The 27,500-nt window shown below is 41.4% G+C and overlaps 3 protein-coding genes across 6 annotated transcripts; all 3 read left to right on the forward strand.

The window, feature by feature from the left end:
* The first annotated feature begins 150 nt into the window (after positions 1-150).
* On the forward strand, positions 151-17,500 carry LOC127355603 (P2Y purinoceptor 14-like). Its single transcript, XM_051386658.1, has 5 exons — positions 151-316; positions 4,292-4,474; positions 4,714-4,973; positions 5,300-6,277; positions 14,831-17,500. The coding sequence occupies exons 2-4, from the start codon at positions 4,325-4,327 to the stop codon at positions 5,886-5,888; spliced, it is 999 nt and encodes a 332-aa protein (XP_051242618.1). The 5' UTR covers positions 151-316; positions 4,292-4,324; the 3' UTR covers positions 5,889-6,277; positions 14,831-17,500.
* On the forward strand, positions 1,671-27,500 carry LOC127355601 (P2Y purinoceptor 14-like). Of its 4 annotated transcripts, none has more exons than XM_051386656.1 (4): positions 1,671-1,696; positions 24,883-25,065; positions 25,318-25,577; positions 25,931-27,500. In XM_051386656.1, the coding sequence occupies exons 2-4, from the start codon at positions 24,916-24,918 to the stop codon at positions 26,517-26,519; spliced, it is 999 nt and encodes a 332-aa protein (XP_051242616.1). In that variant the 5' UTR covers positions 1,671-1,696; positions 24,883-24,915; the 3' UTR covers positions 26,520-27,500. The 4 variants fall into 4 exon arrangements, with proteins under 4 accessions (XP_051242616.1, XP_051242614.1, XP_051242617.1 ...); XM_051386654.1 differs by lacking the exon at positions 1,671-1,696 and adding an exon at positions 18,062-18,259; XM_051386657.1 differs by lacking the exon at positions 1,671-1,696 and adding an exon at positions 19,673-19,745.
* Positions 12,856-14,837, forward strand: LOC127355599 (P2Y purinoceptor 14-like). Its single transcript, XM_051386652.1, has 3 exons — positions 12,856-13,029; positions 13,282-13,541; positions 13,852-14,837. The coding sequence occupies exons 1-3, from the start codon at positions 12,856-12,858 to the stop codon at positions 14,438-14,440; spliced, it is 1,023 nt and encodes a 340-aa protein (XP_051242612.1). The 3' UTR covers positions 14,441-14,837.

Genomic DNA, 27,500 nt, shown 5'->3' on the forward strand with positions numbered 1-27,500 from the left:
TGTAGAAGCTCCTTCTTCACTTGGTTTTCTCTGCAGGTGGGTCTCCTCCTCAACGGCTTCATCATGAAGTTTTTCTTCTGCCGAGTTCACCAGCAGACATCCAGCAGCATTGTTGTCTACCTGAAGAACCTGGCAGCAGCTGACTTCCTGGCTCCGCCCTCTTCTACCTCAATGTATGCCAGCTCATGTGCTACATTGCTGCAGGTAGGCCAGGGTGGCAATGTGGCATTGTAGCAAAGGGCTGCAGGTTGGATTCAAACCCTCGGCTGCTGCAGCAAGGACTTAGCCTTGGTACATGGGTTGCCAGTTCTATGAGGTGAGCTATCATCCTTGTAATACAAAATTGTAACAAAAACTGATCTTGTAATCACAATGTAATAACTGAAAATAATACCTGCAATAATACAAAATTGTGATATAATAACTGGTTGTAGCATAAGATAACAACTCAACTTCATGGTGGTGCTAGAGGAAGTCATAGGAAATAAACTGCATCGAGTGCTGCTTGGGTGTCAAGAAAAGAAGGGGGGTGTCCCTCTGGTGCTCTTCAGATAGGGGATCCCACTAGTTTAGAACTGTAAAAAACAGTATTTAAGTTACTCATACTCATAACAGTTAAAAAACATTCCTATGCATTTCAGCCATTCAGGCCTTTATCAGGGCAAATTCAAAATGGTTGCCTTTGGCCTGTTTCTTATATCTGTTGGCAAGTAGTCACATGATCAGTATGGACAGGTAAAGTCACATGACAGACCTTGTTCAGCAGAGGAAACCACCCATTAAAAAATGGACAGCAACAGATAAATAGAGAACTATATACTCAACGTCTTTCACTATATCAAGGCAAGATTGCACATGGTGTTTTCAAAGGACTCAGTGGCCTAGAACACAGCCAACATCTTACAACACAGGGGTTATACATTTGTTGAGCTCAGGAGCCGGAGGAGGGCTTTCTGGGCACCTGCCCCCATGCCCTCTGAGCACAGTGGTGGGCCTCTTGGGCCTGCTGGAACTTTGTATTTGCGCCTATCCCCACGTGCATCCTGACAGAGGGAGGCAATGACTCGTCCCCTAGGTCGATTGTGGTAAACCAGTCACTTTAAAAGATGGCTTGTCAAACCCTCAACACATCTTGCAACACAGGGGATGAAAATGAAGTGTACACATTAGCTGTAAATCATGTAGCACCAACCTGTGGGTTTGTGTCAACTCAGCCTCTGACTGAACTCTGAGAGAAACTTTTTCTCTTTTTTGTTCTTTGTTCCAGTTCCTATTCTTATATATACATGTTTATGAAGCAGATTCATAAAGGACCAGGACAAGCATAAAGTTTTAATTTTCAACTCACAGGAATTTGTCAGTTAGCAAAATTAGTTAGCAATAGTGTTGTTGTTGTAGTATTGTGGACTGACGACTGACCATTAGCCTACAGCATGGCTAAAAGTGTCTTCAGCTGCATCTGTGGGCCTGTTCATCGGAACTAGACAGGAAGATATAGTAGTGTGTATCTGTGTGTGTGTGAGTGTGACAAGTAGGTGGTTTTTCTTGGTATATTTCTTGATGCACTTAAGCAACTGAAGCCATGAATACCACATAATTCTGTTTCTGCTGATGTTCTTCCTCTGTTAAAACTGTGAGGGAGGAAGTACAGTGAACAGTCTTTCTATCAGACATCCTCACTGACAGGCACAGACAGGTAAACGCTGCAGATATTTCATCCTCTCTTCTTTGCACTTCTGATTTTATGCCGACATTTAAATGTTAGACATTTTTATATCTAAAAATCACCAGTCATTATCACTATCATATATATCAGTTCAGCTGACCATTGAGTAGAATGATTGAGAGTCGACGGTGCATTAAGGATACAAATTTGACCAGTTATTTTCTACATTGATTTAAATATGTGAGGATATTTGGTTTGAAACCATCCACTGGTTTATGTTATTGATATATCTTAATGTTTTGGTCAGGTTTAGAATAATTCAGCCAACTCAAGTGTGAGCCTATTGTGACATCACCTACTGGTTTGTGAAGTACAGTTTCGTAGTCTTGAGTTTGGCATTATGTTCATCGCCATGACAGTTTGTCTGCGAGTTGACACTAAAAAAATTTTCTGAAACAATTTTAAGTGAGAAATAGACAACACAGTCACAGAATCTTGATTCATATTTGATCTGCCTAGTTTTAAAATTAGATCTGAGTTTTGTGCGGTGCGATGGACGAACTCACTGACAATGATTTGTTAATCAAAAGGTAGCCACACCCTAAATCATACCCTGCTTATCGACTATTTTACTCTAAATTGGACCATTATTTAGTAAATGAACATCATAATGTATGTGGGAGAAGACCAGTCAAGCACACTGATGGCGTAGGGCCTATTGCATGGCGAGGTCTGCTGACGCACTAAGGTATATCCCCGTTGTGGAATCTGGCGTTGTTGGTGTGAAGCAGCAGGATATGCTCAGTCTGCCAGGTGTGATCAGAGGTCACCATACGGGCCTATCGCGTGTCTGTGCCCACGTCTGGGTGTAATCCAGCTTTGTTAAGTGTGAAACCACGGCGCATCCCTTCACATCTTCCTTCAATAATTCAATTTGGGTCAAGTAGAAATAAGGAAGAAAAGAGGAGGAGCCACGAGCTGTTTTATCATCTGTACTATGTAGGTTAGATACAACGCAGCAGGCGGCAATAGCTTGCAAGGCAACAGCTGCATTGACAAAGCAGAGGGAGAGCTGGGAAATTTTGCAGCTTAAATAGACCACCAGATTGGAAGGGTGCGCTTGGTTAGTGATTATGGAATAAGGCATGTCATGTGTGTATAGCAGCGCAGCTCGAGCTGACTGCCTGAACTAGCTTGCAGGCTTCGCTCCATTTATGCACTGAAGTTGTGCCCCTCAACATGCACGAAACCCTGTTACCAAACCCATTTAACTTAGCACAGGAAGATAAAAAACCGTCACATCACACAGAGGAAATAAACATCATTACACTATTTCCTAACACCATGGGTAGACCAAAGATAAGTCCTCTTTTTACATATTTTTTCATCTTTGCTTGGTTCTGTCACTCTAATCAATGCAAGTTATTCATATTATCAGAATAAGACAAATATTGAATTTAACATCCCCCTTGATCGTGACATAATCCCAACTTGACAAAATATGTCAGAGCTATTTCTTACATTTTATGTATTTGTAGTTACCTACTATCTACCAAACAATATCCAGTTTTCAGCAGGCTAATGAAACAGTATTGTAGCAATCAATATGATCCTTTTGCACCTTTTGATCTTTCATTGAAAAGAACAGTATTCATTTGCCACATTTATGTAATGATCTGCAATCAAAAGTAATCCATTCTACCCTGTTACTCTAATTTCAACTCTGTTATCATATAATTTTATTAAAATAATTAATTTAAAAGTTTTACCTAGTGTCCTTTTATTAGTTTGAATGATTATAACATCATTTATTTGATGTGTGACTATTTAAAAGTTGGGCAAGATAGATTTCAAAAGTTGCTTTAATTAATATAAGTGACGTCTTATGTGAAACTAAATTAGCATTCAAAGTCAGTGTGACTTTTTTACTTTATTAAAAAACATATTTTGAGATATACTTTTTCAGGTTCCTGAATATTGGTATTGGGATTAAGGATAGCACACAACAAACATTTGAGTTCTCCATTCTCTTATTCACCATGTATTGGTTGGATGCAATATTTGTTACAAATTGGCCACTAGTTGTCGCTTTAGTTGCAAAATCATAAAATATGATTAGTTATTATTCATCTATAAAGTTTTAATAAAGATGCTTCCATGCTATATTTCTTCCATTTTATCACAAAACTCATCTTGGTAGTTGCTCATGAAATAGCTTTTTGCTCCATATTCCATTAATCAGACATGAATTAGTAAAAATGTTATTGTCTTTCATTGCACCCTATACTTGGAATAATCTGCAAAAGGCCTTAAATTTGGACTGTCTGCTGCCACTATGGCTGTTCAAAGGCCTTATTTTAGATCCCATTTCTTAGTTTTTTGTAAATGTTTTTAACTACACTATAACTGTATCTGTTTATTACTCTTGTGTTTTTTTTCTTTTATTCTATTTTATACTTCATTGTATTTATTCCTTCTATATTATTATTTACTCCATTGCAGTTAATTATCCTGAATTTAACTTTATATATCATACATTGTTGTTTTTATTGTCAGCTGTTTTGTCTGTTGCCCCTTGTGTTTTATCTTGACCCCATTGTAAATTCTCTTCTGTGGTCTTTTAAGGTAAAATAAAGATTGTGTAGATCAACTGGAAAAATGAGTGAACGAGGAGAAGTAGAAGTCACCTCTTCCGTCAACCAGTCCTCAGTTACAAACCATACTGAAGTTGACGGTTTGACTAACTGTGATCAGGTCAGCACTTCAGCCAACCCCTTCTTCATAATAGTCTTCAGTCTGGTGTTTCTGGTGAGTTTCAAAAGCAGCACAACCTTAGAAGACTCAGAGGCTCAATGTATATTCACCCTTTTCTAATTGACTGTAAAAGATCTATCCTATTAAATGACAATTACTTTAATACATTTGATTCAGAGCAATTCAATATTTAAATTAAATGTAATATCTTGTGTCCATCAGGTCAAATCCTTTCTTAAGCTGTAAATGTTGTAAATTGTTTTAAGGCTGACTTCACCTGCTTTTCTCTGCAGGTGGGTCTCCTCCTCAACGGCTTCATCATGAAGTTTTACTTCTGCCGAGGTCACCGGCAGACGTCCAGCAGCATTGTTGTCTACCTGAAGAACCTGGCAGCAGCTGACTTCCTGCTCTGTCTCTGTCTCCCCATCCGCATCGCCAACTATGCCAGCAACACAGTCGCTGTCCGCCTGGTCCAATGCAACTTTGGCTCCGCCCTCTTCTTCCTCAACATGTACGCCAGCATCATGTTCATGTGCTACATTGCTGCTAACAGGTAGGCCAGGGTGGCAATATGGCATTGTGGGTATACAGAGTGGCCTGTCATTGGCTGTGATCTTCTTGAGTTCCCATTGAACTTTGAAGTTGGTAGATCTTGTGGCACAAAAATAGACTTATAACTGACTTCACAATTTTATCAGTGCAAACAAAAATGCATCAGTTTCATGGTTTCTAGTTTTATCAACACACAGGAAACACAATTGGACACAAAGTAGTGTTCCTCAGACCAGGAATGCTCTCATGAGTACTACTTCAATGCCAAGCATATCATGTACTCAAATTATTGAGTTTTGTATTGACAGCAGCCTCTCCTCTCTCCAGGTATCTGAAAATTGTCCGAGGAACTTCAGGAACTCACATCCTGCAGACGGTGTGGGCTGCCCACATTGTCTGCACTGTAACCTGGGTTTTACTTCTGGCCATGAGTAGCACCTTCATCATCCTGTCGTTCCACACCCAGAAACCTTTGACCTCTGTCCCAGTGAACTGTGAAATCTTACGCAGTGGCCAGCTCATCTCTTTCCATAAAGTCATGCACGCCTGCGCCATCTCCATGTTCATCTTTTTCCTTGTCTCCCTGGTCTTCTTCTACTATAGTACCTCCCGCAGGGTATTGCTGGCACAGAGAAGCCAGCCGGCGTCCTCCAGCTCCAAGAAGCTTGTAAAGTCACACAGGAAGATGTTAGTGCTGGTCTGTGTCTTCTGCTTTTGCTTCGTCCCCTACCACCTGGTTCGCCTTCCCAAAGCTTTCCTGTGGAGATATTGTTCATGGCGCAAGGTTTTACACTACCTGATGGAGGTGAGCATCATAATGTCAGTTCTCAACGTCTGTCTGGATCCGCTCCTTTACTTCATCTTCTGCAAGGCGTTCAGGACCCAGCTTAGCCAGAGACTGGGGTCTAGAAAATGATAATGCAGTGTTAGCTGCCAGTAATGTCATACATTACACGTTGTTTTTTTGGGGGGGTTTATATATTGTGGGGGCTAATATTGCTATTCATAGCTGAAGGGTGACGGGAGAGCGGGGATGACACGCAGCAAAGGGCGTCCTTGTAATACAAAATTGTAACAAAAACTGATCTTGTAATCACAATGTAATAACTGTAAATAATACCTGCAATGATACCAAATTGTGACATAATAACTGGTTGTAGCATAAGATAACAAGCCTGGCTGTCAACTTCATGGTAGTGCTAGAGGAAGTCAGAGGATTCATTGTCTGAAAACCAGGAATGTCTGTTCAAAATGTTGTGCTGATCCATCAAGTATGTTGAGATTGGCATTACAGGAAAAAGTCAGGTGATCACCAAAGTCAACAAGTCTGGAACAAAAGTGATGTACCACACGAACAATTTAGCTATCCCAACAATAACTATTATCTTAACGTACAGTGTGTCAGTGTTTTTCTGAATGTAGCTGATTTCAATTTGAAGTTCTGTCCTTGAATACATGTCACATTTTTTTGAAGTTATCTGTTGATGCTTGTGTAGCTGGCAATAATGGTCCATCTTTCTTACATTCTCATATCTTTCTCTGTCTTTCATTTAATCTTAATCTCTGTGTCATACTAGTGGTGAATACATTTCTATCTTCAGTCACAAAATAAATTGTATGGAGTGCTGCTTGGGTGTGAAAAAAAACACAAAGCCCTCCTCTGGCTCCTGACCTCTCCCTTGGAGGGAGGAGCTAAACAAATTTATAGATGTTGGCTGTGCTGAGGTTTTCAAAGCAACTGCTTTGCCACAATCAACCTAGAGGATGCATATTTTCAGCTACCTCAGAAGCAGAACAAGCTTCCGGTCAGGGGCTCAGTCGCCATCTCCTCCTCCTCCTCTTGATCGGATTGGTTTCTCCCCCGAGGATCACCATCGCCGGTTCCGGAACACGACGCCGGGACCCACCTACCGTCCTTCGTCTACGCTCAGCAGCTGAAAAAGACACTGCTTCCAGGTGGCTACAGCCGGGGGAATCCGCCAGCGATGGGCAGATGCTGGAGGGGATCCCAACCAGAACCTCAGAGTGGATGCAGTGTCACAGACCAGCAAATTTAGAGGTCACCATCACCCTAGCGGAGGATCATTTGGCTGTAAATAGTAGGGACCAGGCTCCAGAAAGGCAAGCCCTCTGCATCCACCTGACCAATACCGGCACCCTGCAGAAAATTTTCACACCCTCACCTACCCAACAACAAGACACATTTATTCTGCCTTCCCCTTTCCCTCGCTCTAACCTACCATCTTTTTTCAGGCTCCAGACACTACAGGCACTGCTCTCGACCCAGAGAGGGTCCCTCAGGTGTCGGGGCAGCATTGTTGGAGGTGTGGGCAGCCTTGACACTACTGCAGGGAGTGCCCCCTCATGGAGGTCAGTCAAGTGACCCAGGTTGCTGGCCTACCAACACTCTCCCACCTGCGTTCAGTAAGGATTCAAGGGGGTATACATAAGACAATGGTGGATTCAGGCTGTATGCAGTCTTAAATTCATCAGAACCTGGTTAAACCTGGGGCTTTGGTGAAGGCATCATAGGTAGATATTAGGTGTATGCATGGGGATGTTCACAGATACCCGGTTGTGCTGGTGGAAATTAGACATGGGTAAAAAGCATAGTGTTAAGTCTGCGGTTAGTTCCCGCTTGACCAAGTTGTTGGGTCTGGAAACTGTTTTCCAGGCGGCTCATTATAACCCAATGGTGGGTCACATAGGGTATGACAAAACACTAAATCGGATAATTGCCTGATTCTATTAGCCTGTCATTCGGGGAGATGTACGCTGCTGGTGTGCGTCTTGTCCCGGATCTCAGTTGGTTAACCAATCAGCCATCCCAAGAGCGCCTGTGCGTCCATTACCACTCAATAAGTATGGACCTGTATTGGCATTGACCTCATACGGCCATTTCACCGGAGTGCACGTGGATATTGTTTTGTACTAGTTCTGGTGATTTATGCAACTCGATATCCAGAAGCAGTGCCTCTGCGCACAATCTCTGCAAGAATATTGCACAGGCACTGTTTCAGGTCATCTCCCTAGTTGGGATCGCAAAAGAAATCCTAACAGATCAACTAACTCGTTTGTGTCACGCACACTTCTGGAACTGTATGGATTATTGGGCATCAGGTCAATTCGGACTAGTGTATAGTCCGTTTCTCTGGTGACCATGGTGAAAGAGAGAGCTGAGTTGGGGCCCGAGATACCAAATTCCACAAATCCTGCTTTGCTCCATAGTGATGCCATCTCACACTGTCCTAGAGAGCAGACGTTGCTATGTTGCAACAGTGTTATGCCATGTGTTTTCCCCCCTGCCAGGATGCACAAATCTTTTTACACTTCTTTTCGGGTTGTTTGGTGCCCCGGCCACCTTCCAGCGGCTCATGGACCGTGTCCTGCGTCTGCACTCTGCGTATGCTGCCGCCTACTTGAATGATGTTACTATCCATAGTAACAGCTGGCGGGAGCATATGCAGCGTGTGGCAGCGGTGCTCGAGTCGCTGAGGCAGGTTGGGCTCACTGTCAACCCAAAGAAGTGTGCAGTTGGACGGAGGGAGGTAAGGTATCTGGGGTACCACTTGGGCAGTGGGCAGTTGCATCCTCAAGTAGATAAGACAGCAGCAATTGCAGCCAGCCCACGGCCCAAGACCAAAAAGGAGGTGAGACGGTTCTTGGGGCTGGCATGTTGGTAGGTTAGGCCGGATGGCTACCCTGCCTAAGTCGGGCGGTGGGGGTATGTGGAGATGGATGTGGTTTACACTGCAGGAGAGAGAGAGGTGTGGGGAATGCTTGTGAGAGCAGCGCCAGGTGAGTTGATGATCTCAGCTGTTACTCATTACGGCTTGCAGAGAAAGGAGCTAAGATAGGCAGGCTAAAGCAGCTTAAATAAGGGGCCCTGAATGACATTTGCCAATTGGATGCTTGGAGGGAATCAGCTGAGATCAGCTGATGTAGCTGGAATTGAGAACTGAGCTTGATTTGTGGCCTGCCTGAACTAATGCTGTGCTTAATTAGTGTACTGGAACTGAGTTGGCCGCCACACACACATCAGAGGGGGGAAATCATCATAGACTTTTGAAGAAGGCAATATCAGCCAAAAAGCTGAGTTTTGTGTTGAGGGTGTCTGCAGCTGAGGAAAGAATAAAAGTTGTGTTGATTAATTGACTTATGGTGCTTGCTTGTGTGCTGGGGGAACCCACGGTTGTAGACAGACTTGCTACATGTACATTAGCTGTAAATCATGTAGCAACAGATTCAGATAAACTCAGCCTCTGACTAAACTCTGAGAGAAACTTTGTTTTGTTCTTTGTGCTATGTACTTCTAGTCTCTCTCCCTTGTGTGTGAGAGAGAGAAACAAGTAGGTGGTTTTTCTTCGTATTTTTTCTTGATGCATAGCTGAAGCCCTAATAACCACATCATTGTGTTTCTCTGTGAGAACTATGAGGGAGGAAGTACAGTGAGCAGTCTTTCTATCAGACATCCACACTGACAGGCACAGATAGGTAAACGCTGCAGATATTTCATCTTCTCTTATGTGCACTTCTTCTGATTTTATGCTGACATTTAAATGTTAGACATTTTTATATCTAAATTATTTTAGATGTATTATCACTGTCATATATATCATTTTAGCTGATCAGAGTAGTAAGTAGAATGATTGAGAGTTGACGGTGCTTTAAGGATACAATATTTGACTGGTTATTTTCTACAATGATTGAAATATGTCAGGATATTTGGTTTGAAACTATCCATTGGTTGAAGTTTTTTTTGGCCTTTTATTGCCTTTATTGATAGTGACAGCTGAAAATAGACAGGAGAGGGGGGCAGAGAGAGGGGATGACACACAGCAAAGGGCCACAGGTCGGATTTGAACCTGTGCTGCTGCAGCTACTCTGTTCATGGGTCGCCAGCTCTACCGACTGAGCTAATCAGGCGCCCTATTATTGATATATGCTAATGTTTTGATCAGGTCTAGAATAATACAGCCAACCTTTAAGTGTGAACCTATCGTGACATCACCCACTAAATGAATAAACAAATACAGAGCTCTGGCCATCAAGCACACTGACAGTGTAGGGCCTATTGCATGGCGAGGTCTCCTGTTGCAATAAGGTATATCCGTTTTGTGGAATCTGGCATTGTTGGTGTGAAGCAGCAGGATATGCTCAGTCTGCCAGGTGTGATCAAAGGTCACCATACGGGTCTATCGCGTGTCTGTGCTCGCGTCCGGGTGTAATCCGTGCTGTAATCCAGCATTGTTAAGTGTGAAACCATGGTGCATCCCTTCACATCTTCCTTCAATAATTCAATTTGGGTCAAGTAGAAATAAGGAAGAAAAGAGGGGGAGCCAAACAGCCACTGTTTTATCATCTGTACTATGTAAGATAAATATGTAGGATTAATAAATATATTAATTAATATATGCTCCCCAGCTGAGCTCGGCCAAAGTGTGGTTTATTGTGTGTATTACAGCCACAGACAGTCAGTCGTGAAGTCTCACTCGGTTGGAGGGCATGTGGGCAATTTTCAAAAGCCTGTTTCTGTTTCACAGCAGAAGGGACTTTCATCGTCTGTCCCACCCATTAAATGATAAATAATTAATGCACAAAACTAAAAACCTGCGCTTGTTATCTAAATTCTACTTTTTGTGAGTAAAGTGGTTGAAAAAGTGGTTCCAAAATATTATTTAAAATATAAAATAGCTCTCAAGCACCCTCTAAAATGGCATAGCATTTTTCTCTTGTCCCACCTTCTTGATGACCAAATTGTTACAGTTAAAATAAGTTTTAAATCTACGTTTTTGGTTTAATTTTGTTGATATATGTCTCTATCTCATATTTTAAATAATAGTAATTATGCACTGAAGTTGTGTCCCTCAACATGCATGAAACCCTGTTACCAAAACCCACTGAACCTAGAACAGGAAGAGAAAAACAAAAACAAAAGATAAGTCCTCTCTTCTTTTTTTTACATATTTTTTCATCTTTGCTTGGTTGTGTCACTCTGATCAACGCAACCCTGTTATTCATATTATCAGAATAAGACAAATGTTGAATTTGACATCCGCCTTGATTGTGACATAATCCTAACTTGACAAAATATGTTAGAGCTATTTGTTACACTTTCTTTATTTGTAGTTACCTACTATCTACCAAACAATATCAAGTTTTCTTAATCCTAAATTACTTTCTCAACTCAAAAAAGTTTAACCTAGTGTCCTTTTTATTAGTTTTAAAGATTATATGCATAATTTACTTGAGCAAATATTTTTAGACTTAAATTAGTACAACATAATGTGTGACTATTGAAAAGTTGGGCAAGATAGATTTCAAAAGTATTCAAAATGAATGTGACTTTTTTACTTGGTTGGTAAAGAATTTATTAAAAACTATATTTTGAAATATACTTACAGGGATTAAGGATAGCACACAACAAATAAAACATGTCATAAAAAGTGTACCTTTGAGCTTGAGCTGGACGGATCAATTTATTGCGTGTCATTTGAAATTCATGGTAAAGTAATTTTTGGTGACAGCCCTGTGGTGGCAGCTTGCAGGGCCATGTCCTCCCTCTGTCAGGCTGTGTGTAGCAAAAAATGTGTCGCAAGATGTTGGCTGTGCCGAGGGTTTGATAAGCCATCTTTCAAAGCGACTGATTTGCTACAATCACCACAGAGGATGCACTTTTTCAGATCTACCTCAGGTTCATATTTGACAGCAGAAACCTTTGAGTCCTCTATCCTCCCATTCGCCAAGTGTTGGAAAGGTCTTTGCATCCTCAACTACCTGGACAAAGGAGATTGATTCAGTCCCAACCTCCTTCTGTCCACGGGCCAAAGTGTCAAGCACAGTATATTAATCTTCTTGAATTGCAGGCTGTTGATGAAGCTCTTTCGCACTTCCTGCCAGATAAACCACCAAGTGTTGGTGAGAACAGACAGTACAGTGGCAGCAGTGAACAAGGGGGGCCTGGTGTCAGACTCCCTCTTGACGACATAAAGATGAGCTGTGGGTGTACCTTCCAATGCACAGCCGAGTCGTTATGCAAAATTTGGCACAAATTGGCCACTAGGTTAGTTGCAAAGTCATAAAATACAATGAAATATTTTTTCCAAACTACTTTTTTTTTTTTTACCGAAGGTTTTCTAATGTCTGCTTTGCTCTCAACACCTGTGACTTGGATCGCACGCAGGGGCCTGCAGGCTCAACTTGCACCAGGTGTGGCTTGAACCCCGCTAATGCCTGCATGCAGGTCTAGTTTTATCTGTGTTGGATTATGGGTATGTTGAAAGCTGCTGCCTTCACATCGAAATCACTGGATGCTGCCTGTAGCCCTAAGGTTTATAACTGGTGATCCTTGCAGCACCCGCCTCTGCCATTTTTACCAAATGGTGGTCTTTAGCGTCTTTAGCTGTGTGGCAGGCCCAGCATTAGTTATTATTTATCTATAAAGTTTTAATAAAGATGCTTCCAGGCTATATTTCTTCCGTTTTAACACCAAACTCATCTTGGTAGTTGCTCATGAAATAGCTTTTTGCTCCACATACCATTAATCAGACATGAATTAGGAAAAATTTTATTCTCTTTCTTGGAATAATCTGCAAAAGCCTTAAATTTGGATTCTCTGTTGCCACTATGGCTGTTCAAAGGCCTTATTTCAGACCTGGTATCTGTTTATTATTCTTGTGTTTTTTTCTTTTATTCTGTTTTATACTTCATTGTATTTATTTATTCCATGTTATTATTTACTCCATAGCATGTTAATTATCCTGTATTTTAACTTTTATATATCAAAGATTGTTGTTTTTATTGTCAGCTGTTTTGTTTGTTGCCTTGATTTACATCTTGACCCCATTGTAAATTCTCTTCTATGGTCTTTCAAGGTAAAATAAATGTTGTGTAGCTCAACTGGAAAAATGAGTGAACAGGGAGAAGTAGAAGTCACCTCTTCCGTCAACCAGTCCTCAGTTACAAACCACACTGAAGTTGACGGTTTGACTAACTGTGATCAGGTCGGCACTTCAGCCAATCCCTTCTTTATAATTGTCTTCAGTCTGGTGTTTCTGGTGAGTTTCAATAACAGCACAACCTTAGAAGACTCAGAGGCTCAATGTATATTCACCCTTTTCTAATTGACTGTAAAAGATATATGCTATTAAATGATAATTTCTTTAATACAATTGATTCAGAGCAATTCAATATTTAAATTAAATGTAATATCTTGTGTCCATCAGGTCAAATCCTTTGTTCAGCTCAAACTTATGACTGCAAATGCTGTAAATTGTTGTAAAGCTGACTTCACCTGCTTTTCTCTGCAGGTGGGTCTCCTCCTCAACAGCTTCATCATGAAGTTTTACTTCTGCCGACGTCACCGGCAGACGTCCAGCAGCATTGTTGTCTACCTGAAGAACCTGGCAGCAGCTGACTTCCTGCTCTGTCTCTGTCTCCCCATCCGCATCGCCAACTATGCCAGCAACACAGTCGCTGTCCGCCTGGTCCAATGCAACTTTGGCTCCGCCCTCTTCTTCCTCAACATGTACGCCAGCATCATGTTCATGTGCTACATTGCTGCTAACAGGTAGGCCAGGGTGGCAATGTGGCATTGTGGGTATACAGAGTGGCCTGTCATTGGCTGTGATCTTCTTGAGTTCCCATTGAACTTTGAAGTTGGTAGATCTTGTGGCACAAAAATAGACTTATAACTGACTTCACAATTTTATCAGTGCAAACAAAAATGCATCAGTTTCATGGTTTCTAGTTTTATCAACACACAGGAAACACAATTGGACACAAAGTAGTGTTCCTCAGACCAGGAATGCTCTCATGAGTACTACTCATGTACTCAAATTATTGAGTTTTGTATTGACAGCAGCCTCTTCTCTCTCCAGGTATCTGAAAATTGTCCGAGGAACTTCAGGAACTCACATCCTGCAGACGGTGTGGGCTGCCCACATTGTCTGCACTGTAACCTGGGTTTTACTTCTGGCCATGAGTAGCACCTTAATCATCCTGTCATTCCACACCCAGAAACCTTTGACCTCTGTCCCAGTGAACTGTGAAGTCTTACGCAGTGGCCAGCTCATCTCTTTCCATAAAGTCATGCACGCCTGCGCCATCTCCATGTTCATCTTTTTCCTTGTCTCCCTGGTCTTCTTCTACTATAGTACCTCCCGCAGGGTATTGCTGGCACAGAGAAGCCAGCCGGCGTCCTCCAGCTCCAAGAAGCTTGTAAAGTCACACAGGAAGATGTTAGTGCTGGTCTGTGTCTTCTGCTTTTGCTTCGTCCCCTACCACCTGGTTCGCCTTCCCAAAGCTTTCCTGTGGAGATATTGTTCATGGCGCAAGGTTTTATACTACCTGATGGAGGTGAGCATCATAATGTCAGTTCTCAACGTCTGTCTGGATCCACTTCTTTACTTCATCTTCTGCAAGGCGTTCAGGACCCAGCTTAGCCAGAGACTGGGGTCTAGAAAATGATAATGCAGTGTTAGCTGCCAGTAATGTCATACATTACACGTTGTTTTTTTTGTTTTTTTTTAATATATTGTGGGGGCTAATATTGCTATTCATAGCTGAAGGCTGACGGGAGAGCGGGGATGACACGCAGCAAAGGGCGTCCTTGTAATACAAAATTGTAACAAAAACTGATCTTGTAATCACAATGTAATAACTGTAAATAATACCTGCAATGATACCAAATTGTGATATAAAACTGGTTGTAGCATAAGATAACAAGCCTGGCTGTCAACTTCATGGTAGTGCTAGAGGAAGTCAGAGGATTCATTGTCTGAAAACCAGGAATGTCTGTTCAAAATGTTGTGCTGATCCATCAAGTATGTTGAGTTTGGCATTACAGGAAAAAGTCAGGTGATCACCAAAGTCAACAAGTCTGGAACAAAAGTGGTGTACCACACGAACAATTTAGCTATCCCAACAATAACTATTATCTTAACGTACAGTGTGTCAGTGTTTTTCTGAATGTAGCTGATTTCAATTTGAAGTTCTGTCCTTGAATACATGTCACATTTTTTTGAAGTTATCTGTTGATGCTTGTGTAGCTGGCAATAATGGTCCATCTTTCTTACATTCTCATATCTTTCTCTGTCTTTCATTTAATCTTAATCTCTGTGTCATACTAGTGGTGAATACATTTCTATCTTCAGTCACAAAATAAATTGTATGGAGTGCTGCTTGGGTGTGAAAAAAAACACAAAGCCCTCCTCTGGCTCCTGACCTCTCCCTTGGAGGGAGGAGCTCAACAAATTTATAGATGTTGGCTGTGCTGAGGTTTTCAAAGCAACTGCTTTGCCACAATCGACCTAGAGGATGCATATTTTCAGCTACCTCAGAAGCAGAACAAGCTTCTGGAGAATCTGCTGGTCCGGTCAGGGGCTCAGTCGCCATCTCCTCCTCCTCCTCTTGATCGGATTGGTTTCTCCCCCGAGGATCACCATCGCCGGTTCCGGAACACGACGCCGGGACCTACCTACCGTCCTTTGTCTACGCTCAGCAGCTGAAAAAGACACTGCTTCCAGGTGGCTACAGCCGGGGGAATCCGTCGGCGATGGGCAGATGCTGGAGGGGATCCCAACCAGAACCTCAGAGTGGATGCAGTGTCACAGACCAGCAAATTTAGAGGTCACCATCACCCTAGCGGAGGATCATTTGGCTGTCCATAGTAGGGACCAGGCTCCAGAAAGGCAAGCCCTCTGCATCCACCTGACCAATACCGGCACCCTGCAGAAAATTTTCACACCCTCACCTACCCAACAACAAGACACATTTATTCTGCCTTCCCCTTTTCCTCGCTCTAACCTACCATCTTTTTTCAGGCTCCAGACACTACAGGCACTGCTCTCGACCCAGAGAGGGTCCCTCAGGTGTCGGGGCAGCATTGTTGGAGGTGTGGGCAGCCTTGACACTACTGCAGGGAGTGCCCCCTCATGGAGGTCAGTCAAGTGACCCGGGTTGCTGGCCTACCAACACTCTCCCACCTGCGTTCAGTAAGGATTCAAGGGGGTATACATAAGACAATGGTGGATTCAGGCTGTATGCAGTCTTAAATTCATCACAACCTGGTTAAACCTGGGGCGTTGGTGAAGGCATCATAGGTAGATATTAGGTGTATGCATGGGGATGTTCACAGATACCCGGTTGTGCTGGTGGAAATTAGACATGGGTAAAAAGCAGTGTTAAGTCTGCGGTTAGTTCCCGCTTGACTTGACTCCCTGTTTTTGGGCACGAATTAGCCTGGGTTTAATATATTAATAGGGCAGTGTGTGGGAATGTGTTCAAAACCGGTAGGAACATGGGATATGTGTGCTATGCTCAGTGGTGACACAGGGTTGTCCGACACTGCAGAGGGGGAGTGGGAACTGGTGGTGACTCCACATGAGGCTCCCTCTGTTGCACTCCATGGAAGATTTTCCACTTGAGCAGTGTGGTGACAATACTCTATGCTTTGCCTTTGACCAAGTGACAAAAAAAGTTGGTGCGCCCTGATGCAGCGGAGACATATCCACATTTTACATTGGTTAGGGACAAGCTATACAGAGTAAATCGTGACAGTCAGCAGAGGAAATGACCTAGTTGTTGGGTCTGGAAACTGTTTTCCAGGCGGCTCATTATAACCCAATGGTGGGTCACATGGGGTATGACAAAACACTAAATCGGATAATTGCCTGATTCTATTAGCCCGTCATTCGGGGAGATGTACCCTGCTGGTGTGCGTCTTGTCCCGGATCTCAGTTGGATAACCAATCAGCCATCCCAAGACCGCCTGTGAGTCCATTACCACTCAATAAGTATGGACCTGTAATGGCATTGACCTCATACGGCCATTTCACCGGAGTGCACGTGGATATTGTTTTGTACTAGTTCTGGTGATTTATGCAACTCGATATCCAGAAGCAGTGCCTCTGCGCACAATCTCTGCAAGAATATTGCACAGGCACTGTTTCAGGTCATCTCCCTAGTTGGGATCGCAAAAGAAATCCTAACAGATCAACTAACTCGTTTGTGTCACGCACACTTCTGGAACTGTATGGATTATTGGGCATCAGGTCAATTCGGACTAGTGTATAGTCCGTTTCTCTGGTGACCATGGTGAAAGAGAGAGCTGAGTTGGGGCCCGAGATACCAAATTCCACAAATCCTGCTTTGCTCCATAGTGATGCCATCTCACACTGTCCTAGAGAGCAGACGTTGCTATGTTGCAACAGTGTTATGCCATGTGTTTTCCCCCCTGCCAGGATGCACAAATCTTTTTACACTTCTTTTCGGGTTGTTTGGTGCCCCGGCCACCTTCCAGCGGCTCATGGACCGTGTCCTGCGTCTGCACTCTGCGTATGCTGCCGCCCACTTGAATGATGTTACCATCCATAGTAACAGCTGGCGGGAGCATATGCAGCGTGTGGCAGCGGTGCTCGAGTCGCTGAGGCAGGTTGGGCTCACTGTCAACCCAAAGAAGTGTGCAGTTGGATGGAGGGAGGTAAGGTATCTGGGGTACCACTTGGGCAGTGGGCAGTTGCATCCTCAAGTAGATAAGACAGCAGCAATTGCAGCCAGCACACGGCCCAAGACCAAAAAGGAGGTGAGACGGTTCTTGGGGCTGGCATGTTGGTAGGTTAGGCTGGATGGCTACCCTGCCTAAGTCGGGCGGTGGGGGTATGTGGAGATGGATGTGGTTTACACTGCAGGAGAGAGAGAGGTGTGGGGAAGGCTTGTGAGAGCAGCGCCAGGTGAGTTGATGATCTCAGCTGTTACTCATTGAGTAATCACTCTCTCTTCTCTTAATGCAGTTCAGTCAGGACCACTTTTGTCAAAAGCACTTTTATTTCCAAAGCAGAATGTTACATTTGGCGGTATGCCTCTGTTCTGGGACCTCCTTGCCCTTCCACGTGTCTATGTGGAAACGTTTAAGACAAAGAGAGCAGCAGCAGAGACCCCTAGGGTACAGAACAGAGCAAGTATCAATGGCAATCCACAGTTTTAGAGAGACTTGCTACATGTACACATTAGCTGTAAATCATGTAGCAACAGATGCACCAACCTGTGAGTTTTTGTTAAACTCATAACGCTTATTCAATGGTATGACAACAGTAAAATCGGGTGAACTCAGCCTCTGCTGACCAGAGAAACTTAGTTTTTTTTTCTTTGTGCTATGTACCTTGTGTGTGTGTAACCACATCATTCTGTTTCTGCTGTTGTTCTTCCTCTTTGAAAACTATGAGTGAGGAAGTACAGTGAACAGTCTTTCTATCAGACATCCTCACTGACAGGCACAGACAGTTGCAGGTATTTCATCTTCTCTTCTTTGCACTTCTTCTGATTTTATGCAAACAATAAATTTAATTTAAGTCATTATCACTATCATATTTACCAGTTCAGCTGACCATTGAGTAGTAAGTAGGATGATTGAGAGTTGACGATGCATTAAAGATAGAATATTTGACCAGTTATTTTCTTCATTGATTTAAATATGTGAGGATATTTGGTTTGAAACCATCCACTGGTTCATGTTATTGATATATCTTAATGTTTTGGTTAGGTCTAGAATGATACAGCCAACGCAAGTGTGAACCTATCGTGACATCACCCACTAAATAAATAACTAAATACAGAGCTCTGGCCGTCGAGCACACTGACGATGTAGGGCCTTTTGCATCGTGAGGTCTGCTGACGCTCTAAAGTATATCCCTGTTATTCTCAGTCTGCCAGGTTTGATCAAAGGTCACCATACGGGTCTATTGCGTGTCTGTGCCCACGTTTGGGTGTAATCCAGCATTGTTAAGTGTGAAACCACGGTGCATCCCTTCACATCTTCCTTCAATAATTCAATTTGGGTCAAGTAGAAATAAGGAAGAAAAGAGGGGGAGCCAAACAGCCACTGTTTTATCATCTGTACTATGTAAGATAAATATGTAGGATTAATAAATATATTAATATATGCTCCCCAGCTGAGCTTGGCCAAAGTGTGGTTTATTGTGTGTATTACAGCCACAGAGAGTCAGTCGTGAAGTCTCAATCGGTTGGAGGACATGTGCAATTTTCAAAAGCACATTTCTGTTTCACAGCAGAAGGGATTTTCATTGTATGTCCCATCCATTAAATTATAAGTAATTAATGCACAAAAAACTAAAACTTGTGCTTGTTATCTAAATTCTACTTTTCATGAGTATAGTGGTAGAAAAAGTGGTTCCAAAATATTATTTAAATAATATGACCAAATTGTTTTTGGTTTAATTTTGTTGATATATGTCTCTTGTAATCATCAACATATTTTAAATAATAGTAATTATGCACTGAAGTTGTGTCCCTCAACATGCATGAAACCCTGTGACCAAAACCCTATGAACCTAGAACAGGAAGAGAAAAACACAGTCACGTCACACAGAGGAAATAACGTCATCAAGCTATTTTCTAACACCATGGGTAGACCAATGATAAGTCCTCACTTCTTTTTTTAACATATTTTTTCATCTGGTTGTGTCACTCTACTCAATGCAACCCTGTTATTCATATTATCAGAATAAGACAAATGTTGAATTTGACATCCCCCTTGATCGTGACATAATCCCAACTTGACAAAATATGTTAGAGCTATTTGTTACACTTTCTTTATTTGTAGTTACCTACTATCTACCAAACAATATCCAATATAGCTATTGATAGCTGAAGGGTGACGGAAGAGGGTGGGAGAGCGGGGATGACATGCAGCAAAAGGCTGCAAGTTGGATTCAAACCCTGGGCTGCTGCAGCAAGGACTTGCCAGCTCTATGAGGTGAGCTATCCAGTCATCCTTGTAATACAATATTGTACCAAAAACTGATCTTTTAATCACAATGTAATAACTGCAAATAATACCTGCAATACCAAATTGTTGTATAATAACTGGTTGTAGCATAAGATAACAAGCCTGGCTTCATGGTGATGCTAGAGGAAGTCATAGGATTCATTGTCTGAAAACCAGAAATGTCTGTACAAAATGTTGTACTGATCCATCATTGGTATTGAAGTCTGGTGATCACCAAAGTCACAGTATTCCAGATTCAGTCTGGAACAAAAGTAGTGTACCACCAGAACAATTTTCCTATCCCAATAATAACTGTTATCTTAATGTAGAGTCTGTCAGTGTTTTCTGAATGTAGCCTATTTTAATTTGAAGTTGTGTCCTTGAATACATGTCACATTTTGGATATTTTGGTGGTTGTGGGAGTAAAGTTACCTGTTGTTTCCTCTTTCCTGTTCTTCTCCTTTGATCTCCTGACCAGCTGCTTGACTTTAACCATGTCATTATGGTTGATCTCAAACATGGAGAGGAAATCTCAATGATGAACCAAGAAAAGGCCAATGATGGTCCATCTTTCTTCCATTCTCATATCTTTCTCTGTTTTCTCTCTATGTCTTTAATTTAATCTTAATCTCTGTGTCAGACTAGTGGTGAATACATTTCTGTCTTCTGTCACAAAATAAACTCCATCGAGTGCTGCCTGGGTGTCAAGAAAAGAAGGGGGGTGTCCCTCTGGTGCTCTTCAGTTAGGGGATCCCACTAGTTTAAAACTGTAAAAAACAGTATTTACTCATACTCATAACAGTTAAAAAACATTCCTATGCATTTCAGCCATTCAGGCCTTTATCAGGGCAAATTCAAAATGGTTGCCTTTGGCCTGTTTCTTATATCTGTTGGCAAGTAGTCACATGATCAGTATGGACAGGTAAAGTCACATGACAGACCTTGTTCAGCAGAGGAAACCACCCATTAAAAAATAGACAGCAACAGATAAATAGAGAACTATATACTCAACGTCTTTCACTATATCAAGGCAAGATTGCACATGGTGTTTTCAAAGGACTCAGTGGCCTAGAAACACAAAAAAAGAGAGTAGAGAGTACAGAGAGCATTCCTTATGTAATTACTCATTAAACTTGATTACTCATTTCACAACACAATTTAAAAGCAAAACAACAATAAAACATTTGCAAACATTCACCCAATCTACTGCAGAGTCCATTTTAATTTAAAGCTCCATGCAGTAGATCCTGTCCTGTGTGAATAGGCCATAATGACACCATAACTAATGTCCAGACACAAAGGCACCTCTGTAGCAATACTGGAATTTTCGTGGTTATTTTATTTTAAATAGTTTATTTTCCATAGGTTAGTGAAACTGTATGTGTAACTCAACGTTCCCCCTGTGGATGTGAAGACCTTCCCAACACTTGGAGCATAGATAACTTAGGTTAGGTTTCTAACCCAAGGTTTCGTAGGTGAACCTGAGGTAGCTGAAAATATGCATCCTCTAGGTCGATAGTGGCAAAGCAATCGCTTTGAAACCCTCGACACAGCCAACATCTTACAACACAGGGTTTATACATTTGTTGAGCTCCGCCCCCTGAGGGAGAGGTCAGGAGCCGGAGGAGGGCTTTCTGGGCACCTGCCCCCATGCCCTCTGAGCACAGCGGTGGGCCTCTTGGGCCTGCTGGAACTTTGTATTTGCGCCTATCCCCACGTGCATCCTGACAGAGGGAGGCAATGACTCGTCCCCTAGGTCGATTGTGGTAAACCAGTCACTTTGAAAGATGGCTTGTCAAACCCTCAACACATCTTGCAACACAGGGGATGAAAATGTAGTGTACACATTAGCTGTAAATCATGTAGCACCAACCTGTGGGTTTGTGTCAACTCAGCCTCTGACTGAACTCTGAGAGAAACTTTTTCTCTTTTTTGTTCTTTGTTCCAGTTCCTATTCTTATATATACATGTTTATGAAGCAGATTCATAAAGGACCAGGACAAGTATAAAGTTTTAATTTTCAACTCACAGGAATTTGTCAGTTAGCAAAATTAGTTAGCAATAGTGTTGTTGTTGTAGTGTTGTGGACTGACGACTGACCATTAGCCTACAGCATGGCTAAAAGTGTCTTCAGCTGCATCTGTGGGCCTGTTCATCGGAACTAGACAGGAAGATGTAGTAGTGTGTATCTGTGTGTGTGTGAGTGTGACAAGTAGGTGGTTCTTCTTATCATATTTCTTGATGCACAACTGAAGCCATGATTACCATCATTCTGTTTCTGCTGATGTTCCTCCTCTGTTAAAACTGTGAGGGAGGAAGAATAGTGAACAGTCTTTCTATCAGACATCCTCACTGACAGGCACAGACAGGTAAACGCTGCAGATATTTCATCCTCTCTTCTTTGCACTTCTGATTTTATGCCGACATTTAAATGTTAGACATTTTTATATCTAAAAATCACCAGTCATTATCACTATCATATATATCAGTTCAGCTGACCATTGAGTAGTAAGTAAAATGAGTGAGAGTCGACGGTGCATTAAGGATACAATATTTGACCAGTTATTTTCTACATTGATTTAAATATGTGAGGATATTTGGTTTGAAACCATCCACTGGTTTATGTTATTGATATATCTTAATGTTTTGGTCAGGTTTAGAATAATTCAGCCAACTCAAGTGTGAGCCTATTGTGACATCACCTACTGGTTTGTGAAGTACAGTTTCGTAGTCTTGAGTTTGGCATTATGTTCATCGCCATGACAGTTTGTCTGCGAGTTGACACAAAAAAAATTTTCGGAAACAATTTTAAGTGAGAAATAGACAACACAGTCACAGAATCTTGATTCATATTTGATCTGCCTAGTTTTAAAATTAGATCTGAGTTTTGTGCGGTGCGATGGACCGACTCACTGACAATAATTTGTTAATCAAAAGGTAGCCACACCCTAAATCATACCCTGCTTATCGACTATTTTACTCTAAATTGGACCATCATTTAGTAAATGAACATCATAATGTACGTGGGAGAAGACCAGTCAAGCACACTGATGGCGTAGGGCCTATTGCATGGCGAGGCCTGCTGACGCACTAAGGTATATCCCCGTTGTGGAATCTGGCGTTGTTGGTGTGAAGCAGCAGGATATGCTCAGTCTGCCAGGTGTGATCAGAGGTCACCATACGGGCCTATCGTGTGTCTGTGCCCACGCCTGGGTGTAATCCAGCTTTGTTAAGTGTGAAACCACGGCGCATCCCTTCACATCTTCCTTCAATAATTCAATTTGGGTCAAGTAGAAATAAGGAAGAAAAGAGGAGGAGCCACAAGCTGTTTTATCATCTGTACTATCAGCATATTTAAAATAACAGTAATTATGCACTGAAGTTGTGCCCCTCTACATGCATGAAATCCTGTTACCAAACCATTTAACTTAGCACAGGAAGAGAAAAAACAGTCACATCTCACAGAGGAAATAACACTATCAAGCTATTTCCTAACACCATGGGTAGACCAAAGATAAGTCTTCTCTTCTTTTCTTTTTTTTTTACATATTTTTTCATCTTTGCTTGGTTGTGTCACTCTAATCAATGCAACCCTGTTATTCATATTTAGAATAAGACAAATGTTGAATTTAACATCCTCCTTGATCGTGACATAATCCCAACTTGACGAAATATGTTAGAGCTATTTCTTACATTTTCTTTATTTGTAGTTACCTACTATCTACCAAACAATATCCAGTTTTCAGCAGGCAGTAACAGCATTGTAGCAATCAATATGATCCTTTTGCACCTTTTGATCCTTCATTGAAAAGAACAGTATTCATTTGCCACATTTATGTAATGATCTGCAATCAAAAGTAATCCATTCTACCCTGTTACTCTAATTTCAACTCTGTTACCATATAATTTCATTAAAATAAACTAAAATGACTTTCTCATTTCAAAAGGGTTTAACATGTGTGTCCTTTTATTAGTTTGAATGATTATATACATATTTATTTGAGCAAATATTGGAAAATAAATACTGAAACTAAATGATTATTCAAAGTGAATGTGACTTTTTTACTTGATGGTAAAGAATTTATTAAAAACAATATTTTAAAATATATTTTTCAGAAGTATTCAGAGTATCAGTAACAGGGATTAAGGATAGCACACAACAAATAAAACGTGTCATAAAAAGTGTACCTTTGATGCTTGAGCTGGACGGATCAACAAATTGCGTGTCATTGGATGTCCTGACTCTGTCAGGCAGCGTGTGGCACCAAAAAATGTTTAGCCCCTGTGTTGCAAGATGTTGGGTTTGATAAACCATCTTTCAAAGCGGCTGGTTTGTTACAAACAACGTAGAGGATGCATATTTTCAGATCTACCTCAGGTTCACCTTTGACGGCAGAAACCTTTGAGTTCTCTATTCTCCTATTCACCAAATGTTAGTTGTGTGCAATAAAAATGTTTTCCCGATCTCTGTTCGGCTCTCAACACCTGTGATTTGGCTCGTGCGCTGAGCCTGCAGGTTCAACCGATGCTGTCTGTAGCCCTAACGTTTATAACTGGTTATCCTTTTCTACCAAAGGGTTGGCTGGCTGTCTTTAGCTGTGTGGCAGGGCCAGCATTAGTTATTATTCATCTATAAAGTTTTAATAAAGATGCTTCCACACTATATTTCTTCTGTTTTAACACCAAACTCATCTTGGTAGTTGCTCATGAAATAGCTTTTTGCTCCATATTCCATTAATCAGACATGAATTAGGAAAAATGTCAATCATTTTCAATGCACCTTATACTTGGAATAATCTGCAAAAGGCCTTAAATTTGGACTGTCTGCTGCCACTATGGCTGTTCAAAGGCCTTATTTTAGATCCCATTTCTTAGTTTTTTGTAAATGTTTTTAACTACACTATAACTGTATCTGTTTATTACTCTTGTGTTTTTTTTCTTTTATTCTATTTTATACTTCATTGTATTTATTTCTTCTATATTATTATTTACTCCATAGCAGTTAATTATCCTGAATTTAACTTTATATATCATACATTGTTGTTTTTATTGTCAGCTGTTTTGTCTGTTGCCCCTTGTGTTTTATCTTGACCCCATGGTAAATTCTCTTCTATGGTCTTTCAAGGTAAAATACAGATTGTGTAGATCAACCGGAAAAATGAGTGAACGAGGAGAAGTAGAAGTCACCTCTTCCGTCAACCAGTCCTCAGTTACAAACCACACTGAAGTTGACGGTTTGACTAACTGTGATCAGGTCGGCACTGCAGCCAAACTCTTCTTTATAATAGTCTACAGTCTGGTGTTTCTGGTGAGTTTCAAAAACAGCACAACCTTAGAAGACTCAGAGGTTAAATGTATATTCACCCTTTTCTAATTGACTGTAAAAGATCTATCCTATTAAATGACAATTACTTTAATACATTTGATTCAGAGCAATTCAATATTTAAATGAAATGTAATATCTTGTGTCCATCAGGTCAAATCCTTTGTTCAGCTCAAACTTATGACTGTATATGTTGTAAATTGTTGTAAAGCTGACTTCACCTGCTTTTCTCTGCAGGTGGGTCTCCTCCTCAATGGCTTCATCATGAAGTTTTACTTCTGCCGAGGTCACCGGCAGGCATCCAGCAGCATTGTTGTCTACCTGAAGAACCTGGCAGCAGCTGACTTCCTGCTCTGTCTCTGTCTCCTCCTCCGCATCATCAACTATGCCAGCAGCACAGTCGCCGTCCGCCTGGTCTACTGCAACTTTGGCTCCATCCTCTTCTTCCTCAACATATACGCCAGCATCATGTTCATGTGCTACATTGCTGCTAACAGGTAAGCTAGGCTGGCCTGCCATTGGCTGTGATCTTCTTGAGTTCCCATTGAACTTTGAAGTTGGTAGATTTTGTGGCACAAAAATAGACAATTTTATCAATGCAGACAGAAATGCATCAATTTCATGGTTTCTGGTTTTATCAAAATACAGGAAACACAATTAGACAGAAAGTAGTGTTCCTCTGAGCAAGAGTGCTCACATGAGTACTACTTGAATGCCAAGAATATCACATACTCAAATTCAAATTCTCAGGTCAAACAGATAAATACCCAGTTTCCATTGAGGGGAGCAGTAAATGCTGAACTTCATACTGTGGCTGTTATTTATTGATGCCAACCTCTCCTCTCTCCAGGTATCTGAAGGTTGTCCGAGGAACTTCAGGAACTCACATCCTGCAGACAGTGCAGGCTGCCCACATTGTCTGCACTGTAACCTGGGTTTTACTCCTGGCCATGAGTAGCACCTTCATCATCCTGTCATTCCACACCCAGAAACCTTTGACTTCTGACCCAGTGAACTGTGAAGTCATTCACAGTGACCAGCTTATCTATTTCCACAAAGTCATGCACGGCTGCGCCTGCGCAGTGTTCGTGTTTTTCCTTGTCTCCCTGGTCTTCTTCTACTATAGTACCTCCCGCAGGGTGATGCTGGCACAGAGAAGCCAGCCGGCGTCCTCCAGCTCCAAGAAGCTTGTAAAGTCACACAGGAAGATCTTAGTGTTGGTCTGTGTCTTCTGCTTTTGCTTCGTCCCCTACCACCTGGTTCGCCTTTCCAAAGCTTTCCTGTGGAGATATTGTTCATGGCGCAAGGTTTTATACTACCTGATGGAGGTGAGCATCATAATGTCAGTTCTCAACATCTGTCTGGATCCGCTCCTTTACTTCATCTTCTGCAAGGCGTTCAGGACCCGGCTTAGCCAGAGACTGGGGTCTAGAAAATGATCATTATTATACATAACATTTTAGCTGCCAGTAATGTAATACAACATTGTAACAACAACTGCTCATTTAATCACAACAAAATGACTGCTAATAATATAATAACATAATTACATAGCATAACTGTGAATAATTTAAGAAAGATTTTGATAAAACCTAATAATGTAAAACAGAAAAACTGCCTACTGTGTAATAAACAAGTGTAATAAAAATGCTTAAAAATTGTGAGCAATGTTAAAAAAATAAAACAAACAATGTATTAACTGCTTATACTAAAATAATAATATAATAATACAAATGTTACATTACAATTTCCGTGGTTGTTATGTGTTGTAATTATGTGTCGAGGGGATGTATTTAGATACAGCTGTGCTTTAATCTAACATCAGCATACTAACCTGTTCTCTATGACTAGCGTTTAGCTGTATGCTGCAGTTGATAACGAGTACTAAAGCACAGTACAGCTAAAGCTAATTGGGGCGTCATTAGTTTAGTGTTGGACTAATAAAAAGTCATTTTTTTATCTGAATGCTGCTAGAGGAGAAGTTTCAGCAACAGTATTATCGAAACAAAGGTGTATTGAATCTGCCCCGAATCAGCGCTCTTATAAATAGGAGTAAACATTGCTCTGTATTCTCTGCCACCACCTACACCTGTGTTCCCTTGTGCTTCTCAAGTGCATCTAAAGTGAGTTATTTCTTTGTCAGTTTGATAATGTCACGTATTTGTTTAGCTTTATTTATGACTAATTACAGTGTTTAACTGATGTATTGTTTGTGTTTAAATATTACTCTTTGTTCAGAGCTAATGAGAATTTGAGTTTAGTTTGATAATTAGGAATAGTTAAGATTAAGATGAATGAATTTATTACTTATGCTGTACATGTTTCTGTCCGTGTAATTAATTCAGACCCACTACTTGATGAAGTTAAAGAGAAATTCATGTCAGAATAAAACTCCTTTTTTGTGGAATCTGCTACCTCAA

Source organism: Dicentrarchus labrax, unplaced genomic scaffold, assembly GCF_905237075.1.
Source record: "Dicentrarchus labrax unplaced genomic scaffold, dlabrax2021, whole genome shotgun sequence".
Classification (NCBI taxonomy): domain Eukaryota; kingdom Metazoa; phylum Chordata; class Actinopteri; family Moronidae; genus Dicentrarchus; species Dicentrarchus labrax.